General features: G+C 37.0%; 3 protein-coding genes across 4 annotated transcripts; 1 reads left to right on the forward strand and 2 right to left on the reverse strand.

Annotated features, from left to right (window-relative positions):
* Positions 1-254: 254 nt before the first annotated feature.
* LOC103719591 (uncharacterized) lies at positions 255-3,199 on the reverse strand. The gene is made up of 3 exons (XM_008808912.5): positions 3,037-3,199; positions 2,837-2,891; positions 255-705 (listed from the first exon to the last, which is right to left on the reverse strand). Exons 1-3 carry the CDS (start codon positions 3,135-3,137, stop codon positions 592-594), a joined length of 270 nt encoding a protein of 89 aa, XP_008807134.1. The 5' UTR covers positions 3,138-3,199; the 3' UTR covers positions 255-591.
* A 5,103-nt stretch (positions 3,200-8,302) lies between these two features.
* On the forward strand, positions 8,303-15,064 carry LOC103719592 (Glutathione S-transferase family protein). 2 transcript variants are annotated; one of them, XM_008808913.5, is made up of 6 exons: positions 8,303-8,821; positions 11,526-11,660; positions 11,840-11,915; positions 12,240-12,334; positions 14,394-14,561; positions 14,658-15,064. In XM_008808913.5, exons 1-6 carry the CDS (start codon positions 8,476-8,478, stop codon positions 14,816-14,818), a joined length of 981 nt encoding a protein of 326 aa, XP_008807135.1. In that variant the 5' UTR covers positions 8,303-8,475; the 3' UTR covers positions 14,819-15,064. The 2 variants fall into 2 exon arrangements, with proteins under 2 accessions (XP_008807135.1, XP_088575119.1); XM_088718993.2 differs by lacking the exon at positions 11,526-11,660 and having other exon boundaries at positions 8,334-8,821.
* A 3,973-nt stretch (positions 15,065-19,037) lies between these two features.
* On the reverse strand, positions 19,038-20,182 carry LOC103719593 (heavy metal-associated isoprenylated plant protein 26-like). The gene is made up of 3 exons (XM_008808915.5): positions 19,906-20,182; positions 19,697-19,772; positions 19,038-19,578 (listed from the first exon to the last, which is right to left on the reverse strand). The coding sequence occupies exons 1-3, from the start codon at positions 19,984-19,986 to the stop codon at positions 19,268-19,270; spliced, it is 468 nt and encodes a 155-aa protein (XP_008807137.1). The 5' UTR covers positions 19,987-20,182; the 3' UTR covers positions 19,038-19,267.
* Positions 20,183-20,427: the final 245 nt, after the last annotated feature.

Consider the following 20,427-nt stretch of genomic DNA (forward strand, 5'->3'; position numbering starts at 1 on the left):
AGTATTTCCATAAATTCCTATGCTCAGTGGCATAATATCAAAAAAAAAAAAACATTTCAATATGTCTTATTGGTCCATACTTACATATCAGGCCTGTAACTCACAGATACTGGCTGCCAAAAGTATCATATTCACAACTGAATCAAACCCATATGAAGTTGGAGCCACAGGCATGCTGGTTTAAAACTCATTTTTCACCTAGCCAATAAGTATCATGATGGAATATCACTCAATAATATTGCTTTTATTGGAGATAAAAGAGGAAAAAAAGCTCAAAATATCAAATTACTTGTTGCAGTACATAATTTTTACCTTAGAATACAACAAACTTCAAGACCCACAACTAATCAAGTACATTAGAGGAGTGAAGCACATTTTTCTTGAGACTATCTAGAAACATAAGGAGAGTGTAACAAAATCCTTGGATGTAAGACAGTTTCACAAACGCTGACAAGTGAAAGAAATTTTAATTCTACAGATAACTGCAATTGGAAGCATATATACTTTTATGCTGAAAAATCCCATCGAGCACCATCCATGGGATTTTTGAAACTTCCTTGTGAATTGGAAACATCTATCACTCAACATGGATCACCTTTCACTGTGCACAACAGATGAATGAGCACCATTTTCAACCCTTGATATGTCTTGGTCCTCAAGCAACTTACCATCCTTTGGCACCAAACAAGGGATTCCATCAATTATCTGATAAAAGACCACATGCAAAACAAAGCAACACAAAACGACCATCATGGATTCAATTGTTAACCAAGATACATTCAGAATATTTAAACAATATATCATATTGGAATTGCTCAGGGATATAACTTTTAACATAACAGAGAATCTTCACAGAAAAGAAGTGCATGCACAAGGCATAACAACAAGAGTATTTTGAGAATCTACTCCAACTCCTTCCTTCCTTTGTTCTTTCTTTCATTCATTCATTCTTCCTTTTCTTTTTTTTTGCAAATTCTATCTTATCTAAGTATTAATTTTGAGTAGAAATTTTTTGGAGAGAAAGTTATCTTTAGTTCAGTTAATCATACCAGGTTAAGATGAAAAAAACATGCAAGGCAAGGGCAGAAGATTACTAGGGACAGAAAAAATAATTATAAGAATCATTCAGAAAAAAATCTAGAAGCTTCTTTATTGAATCCATGATGTTGTAGTCTCATATGGTGTTGGCCTTCCATTCCTACGTTCTCTTTGATATATTCTTGAAGCAGGCTCAGCTCAAAGCAAGTTCTACAAGGGTCTCACAGATTGTAGTCACGTCTTGTAGTGGTTCAGCCTAAGAGTGAAGATCAGATAATCCACAGGCAAACAGTATAATTATCTATATTATACTACGACAACTTGAAGCAGTATCTGGATATATACATTTTTATTTGTGTCATAATGCAACTAGCAGACTAAAAGGAGTCCGGTATATCCAACTGAAAGCAGTCATAACCCTTGAAATAACATTCTTATATAAGATCTAATTAAGATTAATTTCAATTTTGCTTATCAAGGTCTGATAACGTGGATTTAGCCAGTAAAGTGGCTTTCAGTTTTCACAGTCCAGCTTCTGCAATTTTGCTTGGAAACTACATAAGGAAATAAACAAAAAAATAAAAACAAGAAGAAAATATAGTAACTCAAGAAAACAAATCTATCATATATAACTTAATTGGAGGTCCATCTTGTGCTGAGCTCTCCATTCGCAATGTGGATACTAATATTAATGATGGGATTTGCTCGGCCATTGCTAAATTTACTCCTATGTCCAGTCGAATTTCATGTTTGTGATTTAAATCCTTCTCACGTTCTACATGAACATTAAGAAGGCGACAGCCATGTATTAATTAAAGCAATGGGACAAGAGAGATATTGAACATACAAGCAAATAATTGCAGACTATATAATAATGTTTTTTAATTTATTATAAAAAATACTATAATGAATGTAAAAGAATTTATATAATAATTGAAACAAATATATCTAACATTCATAACTTATTTAATATAATAACACAATTATATATAGCAAAATAAACTATATGAAGCAAATATATTCTTAATTTCTTACAAAAGAATTTATTTAATATTACATATAACAGATGTATTTATCATTTATTTTTAACTCAAACTCAGGCCAATCAACACATCTATTGCCTTTAAATTTAGTATAATCTATACTCTAGCCTACACATATGTGATTTACTACATAGCTTCAAGAAACAGCTGCTACAATGTCGTAATTGCACCAAGATGGTTTTGATAGACCTACATAACAATGTTTTAAATATAATTTGTTACACTGTTATATCGTATTTCAATAACAACTCGAAAAAAGATAAAAAATCATACCCCATGCATCGCACAGGCCATATGCTAGTTAGATGCTATTTTGGCTTTTGAAGTACATAGCACAGACTGTTGATTATTATTACTTTTTGGCCAAAGACAGGATTTTTTTTTTCCCCGGGGGGGGGGGGGGGGGGGGGGGGGGGGGGAGGGATGGAAGGAAACCCTTAGAGTGTAATACATGAACAACCTTTTGATGGCAATTGTGTGTGGCAATCTAAATGACTTCCCTCTAAATACTCACAATGCTTCAGAATGTTTATCAGACCTAAGTTTGATTTATAGAAATGCTTCCTGACACTTGAAAATAAATTGCGACAAGAAACGGGCATGAACAGATATTATGTGCCCCTTATTCCATAATCAACACTGTACGCAAGGCAAAGCTCTAGAAATCCATCAGAAATTTTCACATCCAACATCCATGTGAAGGTAAGAAGATTACTTATTGATTGCAAAGGAAACAAGATAGGAATGGGACTCACGGGAAAGGATACACCGATGGTATCGCTAATCAACGATTGGGAGTCTTGGCAACGCCTGCGAGGAAGGAAAAGAAGAAAAAGGGGGTCACTTTAAAGAAACGAGACCAGTAGGCTCTCTTTGTTTTCTTTCATGCCTGGTTAAATACGGTTGTATACAATCGAGGAGACGGAGAGAAAGAGAGGGATAGGAGAGAGGAGACCTCAAGGGCTGCTTGGAGAGCGGGCAAACCAAGAAGTCGGAAAGGGCCTTGCAGATGTTTCCTCCCTCTCTTAGGAGGAGCGCCGGGCTCGCCCTCACCATTGTCGCTCTCCCCGAGCTTCCCTATTATTTTCTCTCGCCGGGTTCAGCGACACAGCGCTGAGAGAAAAAAAGGGATGAGAGGTACGCACGTGCAAATGCACGTGAGAGGAAGTTGGATCCGACTGCCCGCCTGTGATTTTTTTTTCTTAGTTGCTCACCGCAGAATCAAAAGCAACAATCTGACAAAACTATAAAAAAGAAATATCCTGATCGATCCATAAAACTCTTTCAGAGTACTGTACTACGTAGGATGCAACCCAATCGGCAATCCTATTCGCATCTTTATATACATGCAACCCAATCGGCTGCATGTGACCCACAAAAGTACTTGGCAGACGGTTGAAATCTCTCAAATTGCAGCTGGGCCATTGTAATTGAGAGTGCTATGTATGATCATCCTGACAGTCAGGATAATATCTTGTGCATGAATTGGTGACTCAGTTTTTCTAATTGGTGGAGAAGAAGACTGAAGTATGCCATAATAAACTAGTGGGACAAAAAAAAAGCCCTTAAAAATATAAAGGAGGTAGCATAGGTAGTTGATCGGATTTAGAATTAGTGGATTTTGTAAAAAAAAAAATCACTTTATAATTGATTTTGTAGAACAAAGTTTTTTTTTAAGATGGTATACATTCGGTATCGACGAAATACTTTTTCCAAATTTACAAATATGCCATTGCATAATTTTAGATATAAATATATCTACACTCTCATTCCCATCTCCTTTGCCATGATCTCGAGAAACTTGGGGGACCTCATGAAGTCGTTGATGTAGGCCACCAATGTCGAGCCATTGAAGCCATAATTTATAATTAATATAGAAATATAATATAAAAAAATTCCAAAACTGAAAAAATTTCAGTAGCCATATGGGGTAAAATATCTAGGGATTTCTAGCATATTCTTTTCGAATTCCGTCACGTTTTCATGTTCCAATTGAACACTTTCCATTTATGATCAAAGGGGAAGATTATTCTTTTTACCAAACATATGCGGATCAAATCACGATTTTATATATGAATAATAAAGAAACTGCATGAAAGGAAGATTAATGACTCGTATAAATTACTTAACGGAAAATGTCCCGAGGAAATCCAACGAGAAACTAATAATCCTGTTATAGAGAAAAAGGTGGCTATCATCCCTTTTTCCGATGAATCACGTAATCCTACGATTTCTAAGTAATTTTTGTCTCAATTCCTCCACATCTTCAAATCCTTGGAGGAAGGATGAGATCTTGAAGGGCTTTGAGGGGTTTCTTTGGAGAAGGAGACTTATAGGAGGATAAAATTGTCCTAGGGCTTGATCATGGAGAGGATGAAAATATTATCGAGGTTGAAAGGGTGAGAGGTAGGGGGGAGGCAGGGCGGACTCCATAGGCGACTTTAGTGTGGAAAGCAGCAGCAACATCAACCACTTAGACAGCAATGCACGAACGACAATGATGTAGCCTGTAGGTGGCAGTGAAATGACGAGTGAAGTGAGGGCCAAAGAATGGAAATGAGGGGATGGTTCACAATCAGAGCATTAGGGGAGTAAGAAGTGGAAAAGATGAATTGAAAGGAAATACTTATCATCTTTAGTGTTACCTGGTATTCATGCACAAATAGTTTAGTCGATCTTATATTCTTAACTAAAGGCAACTCTTACTATATAAATCAATTTTTCATATGACATATATTTGATTTTGGCCTTAGTCTTCCTTCAAAATAAAATTTTGAACAACCTTAATGCTTTTGTTTTAGTACTATGATTCTTTAGGTTGACACCCAATCTATAGGTTGCTCAAGGGAGGGTCTAGAATTCAAATTTTAATAGTGGCATTTTCACACTAGCATATATTAGCTCAACTAGTTGGTATCTTCCTCTTTAATTGAGAGGTCTCTAGCTCAAATTTGAGTGATGATAAATAATCATTGTATTCTAAAAAAAAAAAAGATAATGATATTTTCACTACATTTTTTTAATACAATATGATATTTCTCCATGTACCGACTAAAAAGGCCATATCAAATTTCTTTTAATCTCTTTCCGATCCTTTCATTCTCCTTTTTTAGGTATAGATAAGCTAGTATTCCATCACAAGTAGCTCTTTGTAGTTGCGCCTCAACCTTTTGATAAGCTTATCAAAAAACCTTTTGATAAGCTCGGCCTACATTTCTCCTTTCATTTGCCACTTTGGCATGCCACCAAATTCAAGCTTCACATTAAAAGGAATGTAGCTTGAATAACTCCTCAAAAGAAATATTTCTAAGCAGAATTATGGGTAGATTTATTGTATACAACAAACCATCATTCCTAGTTTATAGTTATATTTGCTCTACTAAATAACATTGTTGCCACATTTAATCTTTTTATTCAGGGAAATTCGAATTGCATATGGTGAGAGGAGAGTTTGTTTGCAACCCACACCATCATTCAAGTTGGTCAATCTCTTTAGGTGACAAGGAATTCTCTGACTCTTTATTACTTTATTTGTCAACACGGGAGAATAAATTTCTGCAAATAAAAATTTGTACCTAATCCCTACAAAGTTGAATTTCAATGAACTTGTTGGATATAATCATGCATGCAAAACTCGTTGAAGTACTCAATCTTGAAGGTACTTAATCCCAATTTGAATTGTACCAGAAAATACATGCAGACCATTGAAGTACTCAATCTTGAAGGTACTTCAATCCCAATTTGAATTATACTAGAAAACACATTGTTTGTGTAGTTTGGTGCATCTCAAAAGACACACTACAACATAGCATTAGACAAAGCGACAATGCAAATGAATGATAATATGATTATAGTTAAGTAGATGGAGACACCAATTCTTTTTTTAAAAAAACAATCATGCCATATTTGCAATAATTTTATTATGCGAGTGATTAAGATTCTAGAAGATCATAAATAGCACTACTAGATATTTCAATAATTTAAGAAATATAACTAAAATAGAAGCTTTGCTTGTATAAAGCTCTTCATTCGCCACTTGGATGCCTATATTAATAACAGTATTAATAGAGTATTTTTGATGATACGTAGAGTTATGTAATACAGTTCTTTAATAAGAAGTTTATTAGCTTAGCAAGTCAAGAACTTTTCATTAGTACTATTAAATTAATATACAAATAAATAATATTATTAATAATCATATTTGTTTGATGTATACTAATATTAATGAAAAATAGTTTTTATTAGTATTGTACCCTACCCATATCCTGCATATCACGCATAGATCTTTAGATTACATTAATATTTTATTAATTTTTACTTAAAATAAAAGGACAACCACTAATGATTATGCTATATTGCATTTAAAAAATCTACTAGATGCAATATTTTTCTAGTTATTATTATATGAAGGTTAAATCATGATCTTATTAATTTATAATAATACTATTTTACTATATCGATAGATATATACTATTCAAATTTGTATATTGATAATATATCATAATATTAATAGCAAATTAATTTTATAAAATAATTAGACCTTATATCTATTATATTTTTTATCTATTTAATTATATCTATTATATTGTATTTCAAAAATAGTTTTAAAAAAAGAAAAAACTGCATTGCGCGTATCGCCCGTGCTAGTTTATATGCATATAATTAATTATAAATTGAATTACAAAATTTTTTTTGATGTTTACGTTTATTACACTTACACTCAAAAGTTTGTAAAAGCTACACTTTACATCTAGTTAAATTAACAGCATTAGTGAATCCATTTACCTCATATAAAAGTCAAAATTGCCCATGAGTGATGACTAAATTACAAAAAATCTCTTAAAATTAGGAGTAAATTATATTTACATTTAGTAATTTGAAAAATGTATGCTTATCCCCCAAGGTTTATTTTTATCCAATACTTTTTAACCTATAACTTAATAGAACGTTAGTCAAATCGTTAACTTAAATGGGACCTACATGCCATATCAGAAAAAAATTTAGAAAATGACTAAACTAACCTTAAGTGATGTAATATCCACCTAAGGAGGAGAACATTTGTGAGGCATCATGCGTCTAGAGCTTGATCATGATGAATCGTCAGAAAAAAAAGCTACATGCTAAGAAAAAATCAATTTAAATCTTTTAGGCAAGTATATGTTTTTAAAATTTCATATTGTAGGAAGCTAGTATCAAGAGTTTTGTGGCTTAAGCCAGCTTGTTCATAGTCCAAGCCAGGCTATAAAACTACAACTAATGCACTTTCTAAAAAAAGAGTTTTTATGAATATACTGGTTTGGATTTTTTTGATTATAGGCTGCTATAGTTATCATAATTCTATATATAGATATAGGAATCCTCATGCACAACGAAAATATTAAAAAATTATGTCTACAATATTGAAAAAGTAGAACTCAGAATTAACAAATGATCCACCAGTCCAAATCTCTATGACATGATAGGTGGGGAAGCGAAAAGAAAATTTAATCAAGAAGGACGCTCGTTGCTGGATGCGGGGCTGGAATTAAGGATGCTCGTCCTTGGATGCCAGTTGGAAAGGAAGCTTGACGTCGATTGTTCTTTGAAAAGAGACACTCATGGTGGGGTAGCAAAGCATGAAAAAAATTCTAGTCACTCAATTTTGAAAAAAAGAAGATTTTTAAACATGGAAGACTTCAAAAGGATCGGAGACTCGAAAAAGTGAAGCGAAGCCTTATTTTCTCATAGAGATAATTCTGACTTTTTACAATAGATAAATAATTTTATTAACATTGTCAATTTAACTTGGTATAATAATAGGTTTTATAAAATATTGGATATAAATATAATAAATGTAAACCTTAGAAGGATTTTTGTAAGATTACTTTAGTTATTTTAAATTTTTTTTCTTGACACGGTGTTTTGATCTCATTAAAAATTTGACTAACATTATGTTGAGCCATTGGTTGAAGTATGAGATAAAAATAAACCTCAAAAGATAAATTTAAATTTTATACTATTAGATATAAATATAATTTATTTCTAATTTTATAAAAAAATTTGTAATTTATTCTTAACTATATTAATATTTTTCAAATAAATACGATAGGCGTGGTGCCATTTGATGCGGCGCGTCTCAATGCAAGCCACACTTCTTGTTTACAGCTTGAGCACTTTGAGTGCGTACACGTTAGGTTTCGCGCTTCCGTTGAAATGTGTTCTGGTCCTCCTTTAGGTGATCCGAGGGACACCAGAACGTAACCCTTTTTCTTGTTTCCGCCCTTTGCGCGTGACACGCCGCAAAGTCCCCGAGGGTTTAATCACCGACTTAAGCTTCTCTTCGTTTCTGCAAGATCTTCGAAGATTTATATAGGTCGATAGCGATCGAGAGAGAGAGAGAGATCCAACGGCGAAGATGAGAAGGGCTCAGAGCGTTTTCTCCACGCTCCTCTCCCGCAATCTTCTTACTTCTTCCTCCGCCGCCACGGCGGCGGCGGCGGCGGCGGCGGAGCGGACGCTCCTCCGCCCGGCGCTGTACAGCACCGCCACCACTTCGCCGCGGTCGCGGTGGTGGTCCTCTCCTTCTCCACCCGCCTCCTTCCCTTCGAAGTCCGTGCCCGTTGGACTCGCGGGGGCTCTCTCCTTCTCGCTGACCCTGGTCTCGGCGGCGGATGCCAAGGAGCCGCCCTCCCCCGAGCTCCTCCCCAAAGACGTCGTCCTCTACCAGTACGAGGCCTGCCCCTTCTGCAACAAGGTTAAAGGTAATCCGATCCTATTGGATTCTTGATCCACCCTTGCTTTATAAGAATAAAAATAAGATAATTTATAAATCTTCTGTTTATATCTGGATGAATAAAAGCGATTTGCCGTGCTTCTTGAATTTTCCTAACCTTTTTGGATTTTCGAGCAATGTGTCACCGCTGGATTGGATGCCTTCTTTCTGTGGTATAATATGGCTGGAAGATGTTATAGTTAGGAAAGATATTTTTGAGCATGATTTTGCTGCTAAGTAATGGAAAATGATAGGATGAGCGTTATGCATAGACTCCAAAAGAATAAGCAACCAAATGCTGAATTGTTTCTTCCTTTAGATTACAGAGGTAATGATCCCTTTCAGGTATAGAATCCAACACCTCAGGTTACTAAGACATTAACGAATGAAATCACTGGAAACTAGAAAAAATAATTAGTTATTGGAGATGGATGCTAGAGTCAAACTATAAATCTTTGACCAGATAAAAATACTTTCCTATTACATGATGAATTGGGATATAGTGGTGGCTTAATGGAATCAGTTTAGTAAAGTAAGCATCTACCAGAACAATTGCTGCAATATCCTGAGGAAAATTATTCCTGTTTATGCCAAAAAAATTGTTTGCAACGTTTTAGAACATTACCATTCATATAACTCAAGATCTTTGTTTCTTCCTCGTCTCTTCTCCTAACTGTTCTTTTTTGCCTGTATGTGATCCTTAGAGCTGGACGCAAGGACTTCATCACATGTTTTGAGCACAAGGTGTCCGATCCTTACTCCCTAGGCCCATCCTAATTTAGCTGTGAGCCTCCATGTCATGTACATTGTATCATATGCACCTGTAAAAAACCCAAATATCTGGTATCTTTCTCTTTTTGAAAAATATCATGGGCTTGAATCTTGACGATATGGTCCAAGATTTTTAATCTAGTACAGGCAGAACTTATCTTATTAACCTTCCTATATACAAGTGCTGACCATATACTATATCATATTCATATATAACATACAAGGGGTTCATCTTTCTTAGAAAATTGGGCATAGTTTGGAAAGAGATCAAGGTGAAACTAAAGATGCAATTTGCAAGAACTTGAACACAAAACCAGCCTTGTCTATTTTCCAACAATTCTAACAAAAATACTTTCAATAGCACCTAGACAACATATAAACCATGGAAACAAACAATAAGATGTTTATATAATAATTTATAATTTTGTTTAGGATGCAAAAGTTCAGGGGTCCTCATTGAATTTGGAGAATCTGATGACAATAGTTTCTTAAACTTTTGAGAAGATGATGTTAACCATATAGATATAGAAGTTAAAGCAAAGATATTTCAATCATATACCACTAAGTAGTTTGAGGTTGTGAGCAATGTTGGATGTGGAAGCGTAGGTTTCATATCTGAAAACATCCTAGAAGGAGGAGAGGAGATAGAGAGAGAGGTTACAAGTGGCACAGATTAACAGAAGTGAGGGTGGGAAGCTTTGATTTTGGATCAATAAATGTTAAAGGGAGAGGAAGAAAGGAGGAAAAAGAGAGCAGAATGGAGAAGGCCTGCGTCACAGTGGTGGGCTAGGTTGACAAACCACGAAATTGGGGGCTAGTTGAGGAAAGCAGCAGTGGATGGAGGGTACTAAAGTTGGAGAATGCTGAAGATGGAGAATATCAGAGCTGCACGATAGTGGAATTCTAAAAGCAAAGTTGGGAGGATGCAAGAGACAGAGGGTGGAGGCTTGTTTGGAGGTGGAAGGAGGCCGGCGTATGGAGCACCCAAAGATTTAAGAAAGATGGATTCGTAGAGGGGGTCTGCTTCTATAAACATAGATACATACATCATTTTATAAACTAGATTAGGTTTGGGTTAGGTCATGTTGGATTCCAGCCTAAGCCTGGCTTGGCCTATTGGTGGATCTACTACTTACCTGGATATGTGACACAAGTGTCAAATGGTTTATTGTGTGTACCCGAGAGGTCCTAGCCTAGGTAGCAGATGGTTGATATTAAATGCCATTTTCTTGGATAGTTGGCTTTAGGATGTTGATAAATTCAATTGTTTGGCACTCCGTTCACCATTGAGAGTAATATTGGACCCAATACCACACCCAACAAGCAAGTGAACATTGTAGGAGGATATGACATGTTTTCTATGCTTACATGGTACCCTCATATTGCTTTCACGAACAACTTATGGTCTTTCTTAAACAACCATCAATAAGCAGCAAATATTACAAAGTTATGTATTTTGCACATGTTCACTACTAGCACCATATGGTGCAAGGTTCTAGCATGAACCAGCATAGATGGATTTGCATTGCTGGCCATTAATTATGCAAAACATGAGCAAACATGCTTAATTTTTTTTCTTTTAAAATATGCACTTTGTAGTAGCAACTAGACATGTTATGAACATGTATAATGATTTTTTTTCTTGATAAACTAGGGGACAAAAACAGACATTCCCCCAAGCTCGTAATTATATTTATAACAAAGAATACCTTAAACCAACAAGAAAACTGGTTGTATAGATGTTGCCACACAATTTGGGGTATGTTGACTTCGAACATTTCCTCGGCATGGAGTGCAATCACATAAAAGATAACTAATGGTTAATGAATGCTTAATCCTATAGTAATCTGATATTTATCTCACATCATTTTTGCAGCCTTTTAGCATATTGACATCCAAAGAACTTGTTTGTTTTTTTCCAGCTTTTTTAGATTATTATGACATACCATACAAAATTGTGGAGGTCAACCCCTTAAGTAAGAAGGAGATCAAGTGGTCTGATTATAAAAAGGTTCCAATATTGGTTGTGGATGGTGAACAGCTGGTTGACTCATCGGGTAGGTTTCTGCTGATTTTTTCATTATACACAATCTTGGAATTGCTTTAACTTTGAATTAAAAGTGTAATTTTCATTTTCTCTTTTTCTCAAGAGTTCCTTCTGTTTGTTGGTGAACATTGTATACAATTAATTAATATGTCATATAACGGAGTATGAGCATGTGGACTTCTCTTGCAGATATTGTTAACAAGTTAAGCCATAGGCTTCATCCTGATAACTCTGTTGTTGATGAGGAGGAAGCAAAGTGGCGTAGGTACAGTTTCCTCATAAGAATTTGTTATATGGAGTAGTATTTCGAGAATTGTGAAAATTAGTATGTGTTGGTTCTTGGATCAGTTCTTGGTGCATTCAATATCAGTATATGTTCTACAATTTGCTTTATATTTGCCTTTTTCTGCAACAATTATTGGTATTTCCATCTTCAGCTTTATGTCTCTGGACATGTTTCTCGTCCCTTGCACTTGAAAAATTTCTACTAGATTATTATATAGGAAATTTAATATATTTAAGCAGTGAAAGTACATAAATTCTCTCCACCTCAGCTACTTGACTGTTAGTACATTTTTCATCATTGCAGCTGGGTCGATGAGCATCTTGTTCATGTATTATCACCAAACATATACCGGACTACTTCAGAGGCGCTGGAATCCTTTGATTACATAGCCAAACATGGTGATGTTTATTCTCTCCGTCTTTTGGGATGTGAAATCTTGGACTTACATTGATCTGTATGCTCCACTTTATTTGATATTGATATATGTTATATTATTATATGTTGAGAGACAATCCATTATGGTCATTCACCAAGCATTCATATTTAGGGCTATCATTATTATTATTGGAAGCTTTTGCATATTCCTCTGACAATTTCCATCCATGTTACTCGGGGTATTTCCCTCTGTTTCCTGCATCGTTCAGCAAAGATGGAAGTATCAAAAACCCTTTGGATCTTTGTTTGACACGACCATAATGGTCCTCCAATTCTGCTGATTGTAATATCTTGCCAAACATTTCTTGACTTGACAAGTGGATATAATGGACTCGATGTCCCAAAATTGTCTAGAAATTTCACTAAAAGCAAGACATATAGTGCAACGATATAACTTGGATAACTTCTGTGTCATGATCAGACATCAATTGTCACATGCAAATGGTACTTTTAACTTCACATTCTTTAGGAAAACGGGCATTGGTACTCACTAATTCGATGTACAAAGCTTAGATGAAACTACTGAATAGTCAGGATTTCTGATTTGATGCCACCACAAAAGGTAATTATGGTGTTCTGCTAAACTCCATCTTGTTTACTTGGTGTGCTTATTCCTGGGGCATTTAATGATTTGGTACTACTGTTGGAGTAACTCTTCAAAATTTGATTGTGATTGGTACTAAGATATTTTTCTAAGGAACCATGCTCCTGTCTAATCTGAATACCAATTAAATGTTTGCTGGAGTAACTTGTACTAAGATATTTTTCTCAGGAACCATGCACCTGTCTAATCTGAATACCAATTAAATGTTTGGGCCGGAGCTGCATTTTGAAATTTAAAATGTGTCAACTGCTTGTTTGGTATAAAGTATGGTTCTGGTGTGGTGCATGGGTGAATTTTTAATTTGGATACAATTTCTTAGTAGGGATCAATATGAGGTTTCAGCTGAAATTCTTTATCTGAATATTCTAGTTTAAATCCTGGAACAGATTTATATTTATATGGTATCTGTGATCTGCTGGCTATTTTCTTGTGGAGCCAAGTTCAAGTTTTGGTTATCTACTGGTTTCTTCAGATTTTCTTATAAAATTTGGGGTGAATTAGAGTTTTAGACAACCATTTAATCTAAATAAAGTTCTAATTGGAATTTTTGTCAGCATAAACTACATTTTGAAAGATTTGTTGAAGATTACCTTTTTAAGGGTGTGAACCAAAAGAGAGGCACTTGGCTCAATTTCTTTTGAATTGCTGCAAATATTTTAAGATTTGGAAGGACTTTTTTTTAGGGACGTCAAATTTAATTCTGAAAATAATTCTGAGTTGTTCATTGTTCATATAGTGAAATTAAAAATGTTTAATAAGGGAAACTGCCTGTATGTTTCTTGGCTATCTGGGGAAGTGCCTGTATGTTTCTTAGCCATCCACTTCAATCTGGAAGCACGCTCACATTTGGCAATACCAAGTCCTCTCACCCCCCCCCCCCCCCCCCCCCCCCCACCTTCTCTCTCTGTCTTGCACGCACATGCAGCCTTCTTTCTCGATGAGACTAATATTTGCATTCATCTTTTTTTTTCTTTCTTTCCTTTTTCCCAATTTTCAACCTGTCTCTCATAGGAGAGTGCATGCATGAATACATGCACCAACCATTTTTGATAAGGAAACCAATATATGCATTCGCCTTTTTTTTTCAAAAAAAAAAACTTTGACCTCTCTTTTAGGAGAGTCAACTTTATGGCCATATACATAAATTGAAATACTTTATTCATCTTGTTCAATGGATTACAGCCATTTGTGGAATCATGAGCCATGTTATTCACATATATTAAAAGGTAGTGGTAAATTATGCGACCCCAACTATGCACACTTTTGAGTAAGCGGCATTAAACATGAAATAAATCAATAATGTCAATTTGTACTAGTGCCATACTATATTTAGCCTATGGCCTTGATAGCCCCTTGCCAAATTTCACAAAAACTTTTCAATAAAGACTATTTTCTGACTTGGCTTCCTTAAAGTGCAGGCAACTTTAGCACTACAGAGAGGTTTGCAGCAAAATATGCTGGGGCTGCTATCATGTACATAATTTCCAAGAAACTAAAGAAGAAGTATAACATCACTGATGAGCGTGCTGCTTTGTATGAAGCTGCAGAAACATGGACAAGAGCTCTTAACGGAAGAGATTTTCTTGGTATGCTAACTTCATCATAACTAGTGATATGATATATTTCTTCAGGCCATATGCTATGTCATAATGATATATTGTTTCCCTTATCCATTTTTCCAGGAGGATCCAAGCCTAATTTAGCAGATCTTGCTGTATTTGGAGTTCTAAGACCTATCCGATACCTAAAGGCTGGTAGAGACATGGTGGAGAACACACATATTGGTGAATGGTACCAAAGGATGGAAACTGCTGTAGGAGAGCCTGCAGGAATTAAGGCTTAGAATGATGCATATTACTTCGAAAGTTTCATCTTTGCTTTTGTACCACCACTATTTGATTTGCCATAAAAGAAGCACATCGGTTTCTTAATGTGCTGCAGCTATTGTGAGCTGTTCAAATTTTGATTGTCGCATGAGATATAGCAAATAGGTAGAACTAATTTTGTGAGCAGAATGATAATAGTTGGTTGTTTCTGTGATGGACGAGATTACTATTTTTTATTTATAAAATATTAAAACAATACGACATGTGCTTTGTATTTTGTATGTTATGGAACCATTTGATATGAGAATGATCTACTTGATTTCCAGTGTTTAGCATAAACTTATGCAGTATCTTGTGCCATACTAAAATACCATGCTGAAGTTTCTAAATTGTTTGGATACATGTAATTATCTTGACTTGTTTGTTGTTTTGATTGATTGTTGGTATTCATGAATTCCTTGTTTATCATTCTGATGTTGGTTGCACATAAACACTAGTATTTTCTGTTACAATATCATTTAATCTGGGTAGTATGAAAATCATATTAGTTTCTGGTTCTTAGGTGGTTAATTTATCTGTTAAGATATTTGACATGATGTGTTTCATACAATCAAAGCCGATCATGGGCCTGGCTTGGGCAGAAGAATTGTCAAATTTTAAATAGGCTCGGTTCGAAGCCCGACTAAAAATCACTATAGTCCCGAGGCCTAATCCATGATCAGCTCTAGGTACAATATCTTCTTGTCCATGTGTGCATTTGCATATGAATATCTAGACACTAGCATCACGGTACAAGAAAGCAGTATGTTAAAGTCTGTGCTTCTAACTGGATAATTTTTCATGGAAATAGAATTCCCCAATATGTAGAGGAAGTGTTCATTTAAGAGGAAAATGGAGTTTTTATCGTTTTAATTCCTATGTTGTGGATTTGTGGTGAGTGTTTAGTGCTGCAATCCCTTGATGCCTTCTAAAATAGGTTATGAGCAGGACTGGAGAAGAAATAGATGATGGAAGCTCTCCACTAACAGGAGGAAGCTAGCTATCAACCAATCATTTTATATGAAGGCAGGTATGCACTGCTTGTTAAGAGATTTGAAACTCATCCTGGTATGCAACTTTAGTCTTATCTGATTTTTTTTTCTTTGGGCCTGTATCTATTACTGGCTTTTCATGATATCAGGTAATTCGGATGTGGTTTACTTTTACTAGCTTGAGGGTTCTTTAGATATCTAGTTTGATACCATTGTCTTCAATATGTAGCATGATGTAAGATGTGCTCACAAGGAGCTTAGCCATTCTGCCCCTTTATTGCTGATCTAAATTTATTTTCATGACACGTCATTTCTGGGTGAAGATTTTGCAGGCTCTGTTGTGATATCATTATTCTTTATCGAACATCTTAATATAGAGCTGCACCTTATGGAATGTTTGGCTGTTAAAGAGTGATGCACAAGTTGCCTCAAGTGGACTTTTGTGATAATAGAAATTTTTGGGTATTAAAAAAAATACTTTCAGTCGCTACTCTCATTCCCAGGGGCGGCCCAATACATTTGGAGGCCTAAGGCGAATCCAATGAATGAGGCCTTTTTTTTAATAATAATTTTTTTAATAAATATAAAATATTTAAAAAATGATATGAAAATGGATAGCTATCAAGTATACTATTTCAACAAAGATACATGAATCTAACAAAGATAGGCAAAAAAAATTTTTAATTTAATATTATTTTTGAATGGAAGTGCAGCAAAGTAATTATCCTAAAAATAAGCCATAAAACTGATTAAATAACTGAGATAATGCTTGGCAATATTGTTTATCATGTCAAGCAAGAGCAGAATAGGAAAAGGCCATCCCATGGCATTTTATGGTCAAGGTAAAGAAAAGAATTTGTCTAGAAAGGAGCTTCTCTATAAGAGAAAGTAGGGGCATTATGGAAAATTGACTCCATCTAATTAATAAACGTCCCATCCCTCCATCTCCCCTTCAAGTGAGTACCCAAGCAGCAACCGCAACATCACAGCACAGCAGCCATTCAACCCCCTCCCTCCTTCTCTCTGTACCACCCAAGAGGGGAGAAGAAACCGAGAGGAGAAAATTAAAAGAATCTCCACCCTCCAAGAAGTCCATTTCCAATCCCCCTTTCTTCCTGATGGCCCAGCTGGATCAGGAGTAATGTGAGCGAAGGAAAACCAAGACCAAAACCAAACAAGAGAAGGGATGAAAGATAAGAGTGGCTTCAGGCGTGTATCAAGCCAACCAAATCCCTCCTCTCTCTCTCTATCTCTCTCCATCCAAAACAAAACTACCGTCCCCAACTTCCTAAATTTCCCCTCTGCAGGCCAAGAAACTCTCCACCTCCCTTCCATCAAGGGGGAAGACTCGATATGGGGCCTTTGCTTCCTTTTGGTCACGGTCAGACCCTCCCTCTCTCTCTCTCTCTCTCTCTCTCTCCCCCTTCCGGGGCCTTCCATTGGCCCGGGGCCTTAGGCGACCGCCTCGGTCGCCTAAGGCTCGGGCCGGCCCTGCTCATTCCATGCACAGAAGAAATTATACCCTCTACTGTGTGCACCATATAGCCATGCACACAGATAATCATAGCTGCTTATTTCCATATTAGTACATCGAGATGAGCGTTTGATGAATGAGACTTATAAGAATGAATGGCTTTGAGTGGCTGTGGCGGCGCATGCACAGAGAACCCTTTTGGCGACGTGATCCCTAGATCATCACAAAAGAGTTGATCCTATCTTGATGATGACGTGGCTAATTAATCCGTGTAAAAAGAGCATCCTCTCCAATAGTAGCAAGCCCCAGGCCCAAAACCTTATTCTTGCCCTCTTTACGTGCTTGATTCCCTTCTTTTCTCCCTTGGCTCTAACACGGGCACAGAAGATGAGCACTGTCATGGTTTACACGAATAGGCGTGACCTTGGACCTTAGCGACAATGCGATATCAATTCTCCACATGCGGTTCTATGCAGGAATCCATACAATGGATTTTGAGATTACTAGTTGAATCTTAATGTGAATTTGTTTACAAAGGATGGATAAATATGGAGGTATCATACTCTAGTTCCATATGAAAAATTTCGTCGTTGTGACATGAAGCTCAACCTTCACACAGCATAGGCTTCATGCAGATATGCAGACATTGAGTATCATCATCGGATCGACCGGTGTTGGACTAATTGATTGTTTCAGAATTAATTGTCAGAGAAATTACCTGAGGCATTTTTCCAGAACTTTGATAAGGCCGTGAAGATCTTTGCCCAAAGGCCAATTTGGTACATCTTTAGTTCAATTAATACTTCAAAGAAACCTGTCCCTGTTAAATATGGCTCCAGTTTTTTTCTCTTGGCAGAGAGTTCTGAGTTCCCTGATTTAGCGAGAAAGAGAGGATGTCCTGTATTTATTCTTTTAGCGACCACGAAGGAACCAGCATGGAGTGGGATTTGAATAAGCGGGCCCTTAGGCATTTTTTATTCATAATAATCAGAAAGTTCGGGAAGGATATGTTGTCATCATTCATAGCTGGAAGCATTATTTAAAATTAGAATACGGCGTGTGCCGACATGATAGATTGTAATGGCCATGATCACACTAGAGAACTTTTTGGCAGCTTGTAAAAAATTTGTCCAAATCCTAATATTTAGATATGTTTCAAGCTATGCAGCAAAAAAAAATTAGCTAAAAGTTTTGCAGTATTTGGTCACCTATAGGCTGCCCAATTTGCAGCAATGGAACTTGCAAGCAATGGCTGCAACTCAAAATTCTCACCAGTCAACAACGGATAACGCATGCATGGGACACATAAGCACATCGACACATAAGAGTTCTCATCGCCTCTCAACTCAGAGCCACCCCCATATGACCTTCATCTGTACCTCGCCGACTTCAGTACTCAATCTCCAAAAATGCCGAATCGCTAGAAATTAAATAAAGCAAAAATTTCAACAACAACTATATTTAATTGTTGCAACCGAGTTTGCAAGAACGGAAAACATGTTGTTTATGTTTACCAAGAAAAGAACATATCGTTTATGACTCAATAAAATACGCCACATAGCGTAATTTGCGTTGCAAAGTCAATTAAAATAATCCCCACCAGCAGTGGCGGTTAACGAGCGCGCACATCAAGACTGTGGTGCTGTACACTAGAACCAACGAAAACATTAAAAAAAAGGAAAAATAACAAAAGAGAATCCATTCCCTTGAGCAGTTCAAAACAAAACAAAATTAAATGAGAAATCAGGCAATTTTAGTCTCTTCCTTGCAGTAAATACATGGAATAGATTCAGATTACAACAGATAGCAAATAGTAAAACACAAATATAACCACCCCCAACTCAACCTCAGACCGCTGCTTATACCCACTTCCTTCCTAATCTCTGATCCCTTCTTTTGTACAAAAGAGAAAGGAAAAGAAAAGAAAAAAAAAGTTGTGCAGCTACTTAAGCATGCGGCGATCACATGATGGTACAGGAGCTGGGGTTCTCATCGCTGAAGGCGTTGGAGTAGCGCTCCTCCATGGAGCTGGCACGTGCGAGTGGGGCGAGCTTGGGGTCGTCCAGTACGTCGCGCACGTACCCGGGAGGCGCCTTCTTGTCGTACGCTCCGGGGGCATACGGGTGGGCCACCACGTCGTATGGCACGTACGGCCACGGCTCCACCAGCTTCCCCGTCTTCCACCTCAACCTCTGTATCACCTTCTTCGCGTCCACGTACCCCGTCACCGTCACCTTGTTCAGCTTCGGCTCTATCTCCACGGTGCTAATCCCTGTCCATTATTGTTCCAAAACCACCGCGAACTGAGTTAATTAGATTATTAATCACGACAGTAGATGAACTATAAGAAGAAGAAGAAGAAGAAGAAGGGGTTGGTGATTCATTGGTACCTTTCATTCCTTTCAGAGCTTTCTTCGCCTTCCTCTCGCACCCTTCGCAGTCTATTCTCATCTTCATCTCCACCGTCTGGTTCCAATGAATAGTCGCTCTCAGTCAGTCGTCCATAGAATCAAAAATTAAAGTACACATATGACAGCAATAACAGCAAGAAGAAGAAGAAGAAGAAGAAGAGGTGGAAGAAGGGATATGTGATGCCAACCTGAAACTGCTGCCTTTTCTTGGGCTTTCGGTTGTATTTGGGGATCGAGCAGAGTTCCGAAACATGGTCTAAAATACCCATAGTTTGCTCTCCAGGCTCTAACTACGCTGCACCTTTGTTTCCTCTAGTATGCCTTCAGCTCAGATGAGAAGGCTGGCGACTAAATAGAACCTTTGAGCAGCGCGAAAGATAACAGTTGTTTCGCGGACTGATGGTCCAAAGCTTGGGCTCACACGGCAACACGAGTGAAGGAAACCCCGCCTAATATCCACCGCCCGACCGTCCTAGGGCAGCCACGTTGCACCTACTAAAACGAAATTTTATCTTGCGGCATGACACGTGGCAGAGAATCTTATGGGAAGCACCGGCGTGCCTGTTCTAGTTACGTGGCACTCTTTTTCTGGAGCCACGTCATAGATAGTTTCGGGGGTTAGTGTGGAGGGTTGCCGACATGCGGATAGGGTTGGATTTCGTCTTCGGTGTGCGGATATTTTTGAGGAGGCAATGTGGCGTGTGGGCCCC

Source organism: Phoenix dactylifera, chromosome 3 (genome assembly GCF_051530095.1).
Source record: "Phoenix dactylifera cultivar Ajwa chromosome 3, Ajwa_hap1_PhDact_Kaust_v1.1, whole genome shotgun sequence".
Lineage (NCBI taxonomy): Eukaryota > Viridiplantae > Streptophyta > Magnoliopsida > Arecales > Arecaceae > Phoenix > Phoenix dactylifera.

Coding starts and splice junctions, on each gene's coding strand:
- LOC103719591 (XM_008808912.5), bottom strand. CDS start 3,137: ATGGTGAGGGCGAGCCCGGCGCTCCTCCTAAGAGAGGGAGGAAACATC. Junction 2,892..3,036: donor CTCTCCAAGCAGCCCTTGAG/GTCTCCTCTCTC, acceptor CCTTCCTCGCAG/GCGTTGCCAAGACTCCCAAT. Junction 706..2,836: donor CCATCGGTGTATCCTTTCCC/GTGAGTCCCATT, acceptor GTCTTTTATCAG/ATAATTGATGGAATCCCTTG.
- LOC103719593 (XM_008808915.5), bottom strand. CDS start 19,986: ATGGGTATTTTAGACCATGTTTCGGAACTCTGCTCGATCCCCAAATAC. Junction 19,773..19,905: donor AGAAAAGGCAGCAGTTTCAG/GTTGGCATCACA, acceptor CATTGGAACCAG/ACGGTGGAGATGAAGATGAG. Junction 19,579..19,696: donor AGCTCTGAAAGGAATGAAAG/GTACCAATGAAT, acceptor AATAATGGACAG/GGATTAGCACCGTGGAGATA.
- LOC103719592 (XM_008808913.5), top strand. CDS start 8,476: ATGAGAAGGGCTCAGAGCGTTTTCTCCACGCTCCTCTCCCGCAATCTT. Junction 11,916..12,239: donor GAGGAAGCAAAGTGGCGTAG/GTACAGTTTCCT, acceptor TCATCATTGCAG/CTGGGTCGATGAGCATCTTG. Junction 12,335..14,393: donor TGATTACATAGCCAAACATG/GTGATGTTTATT, acceptor CTTAAAGTGCAG/GCAACTTTAGCACTACAGAG.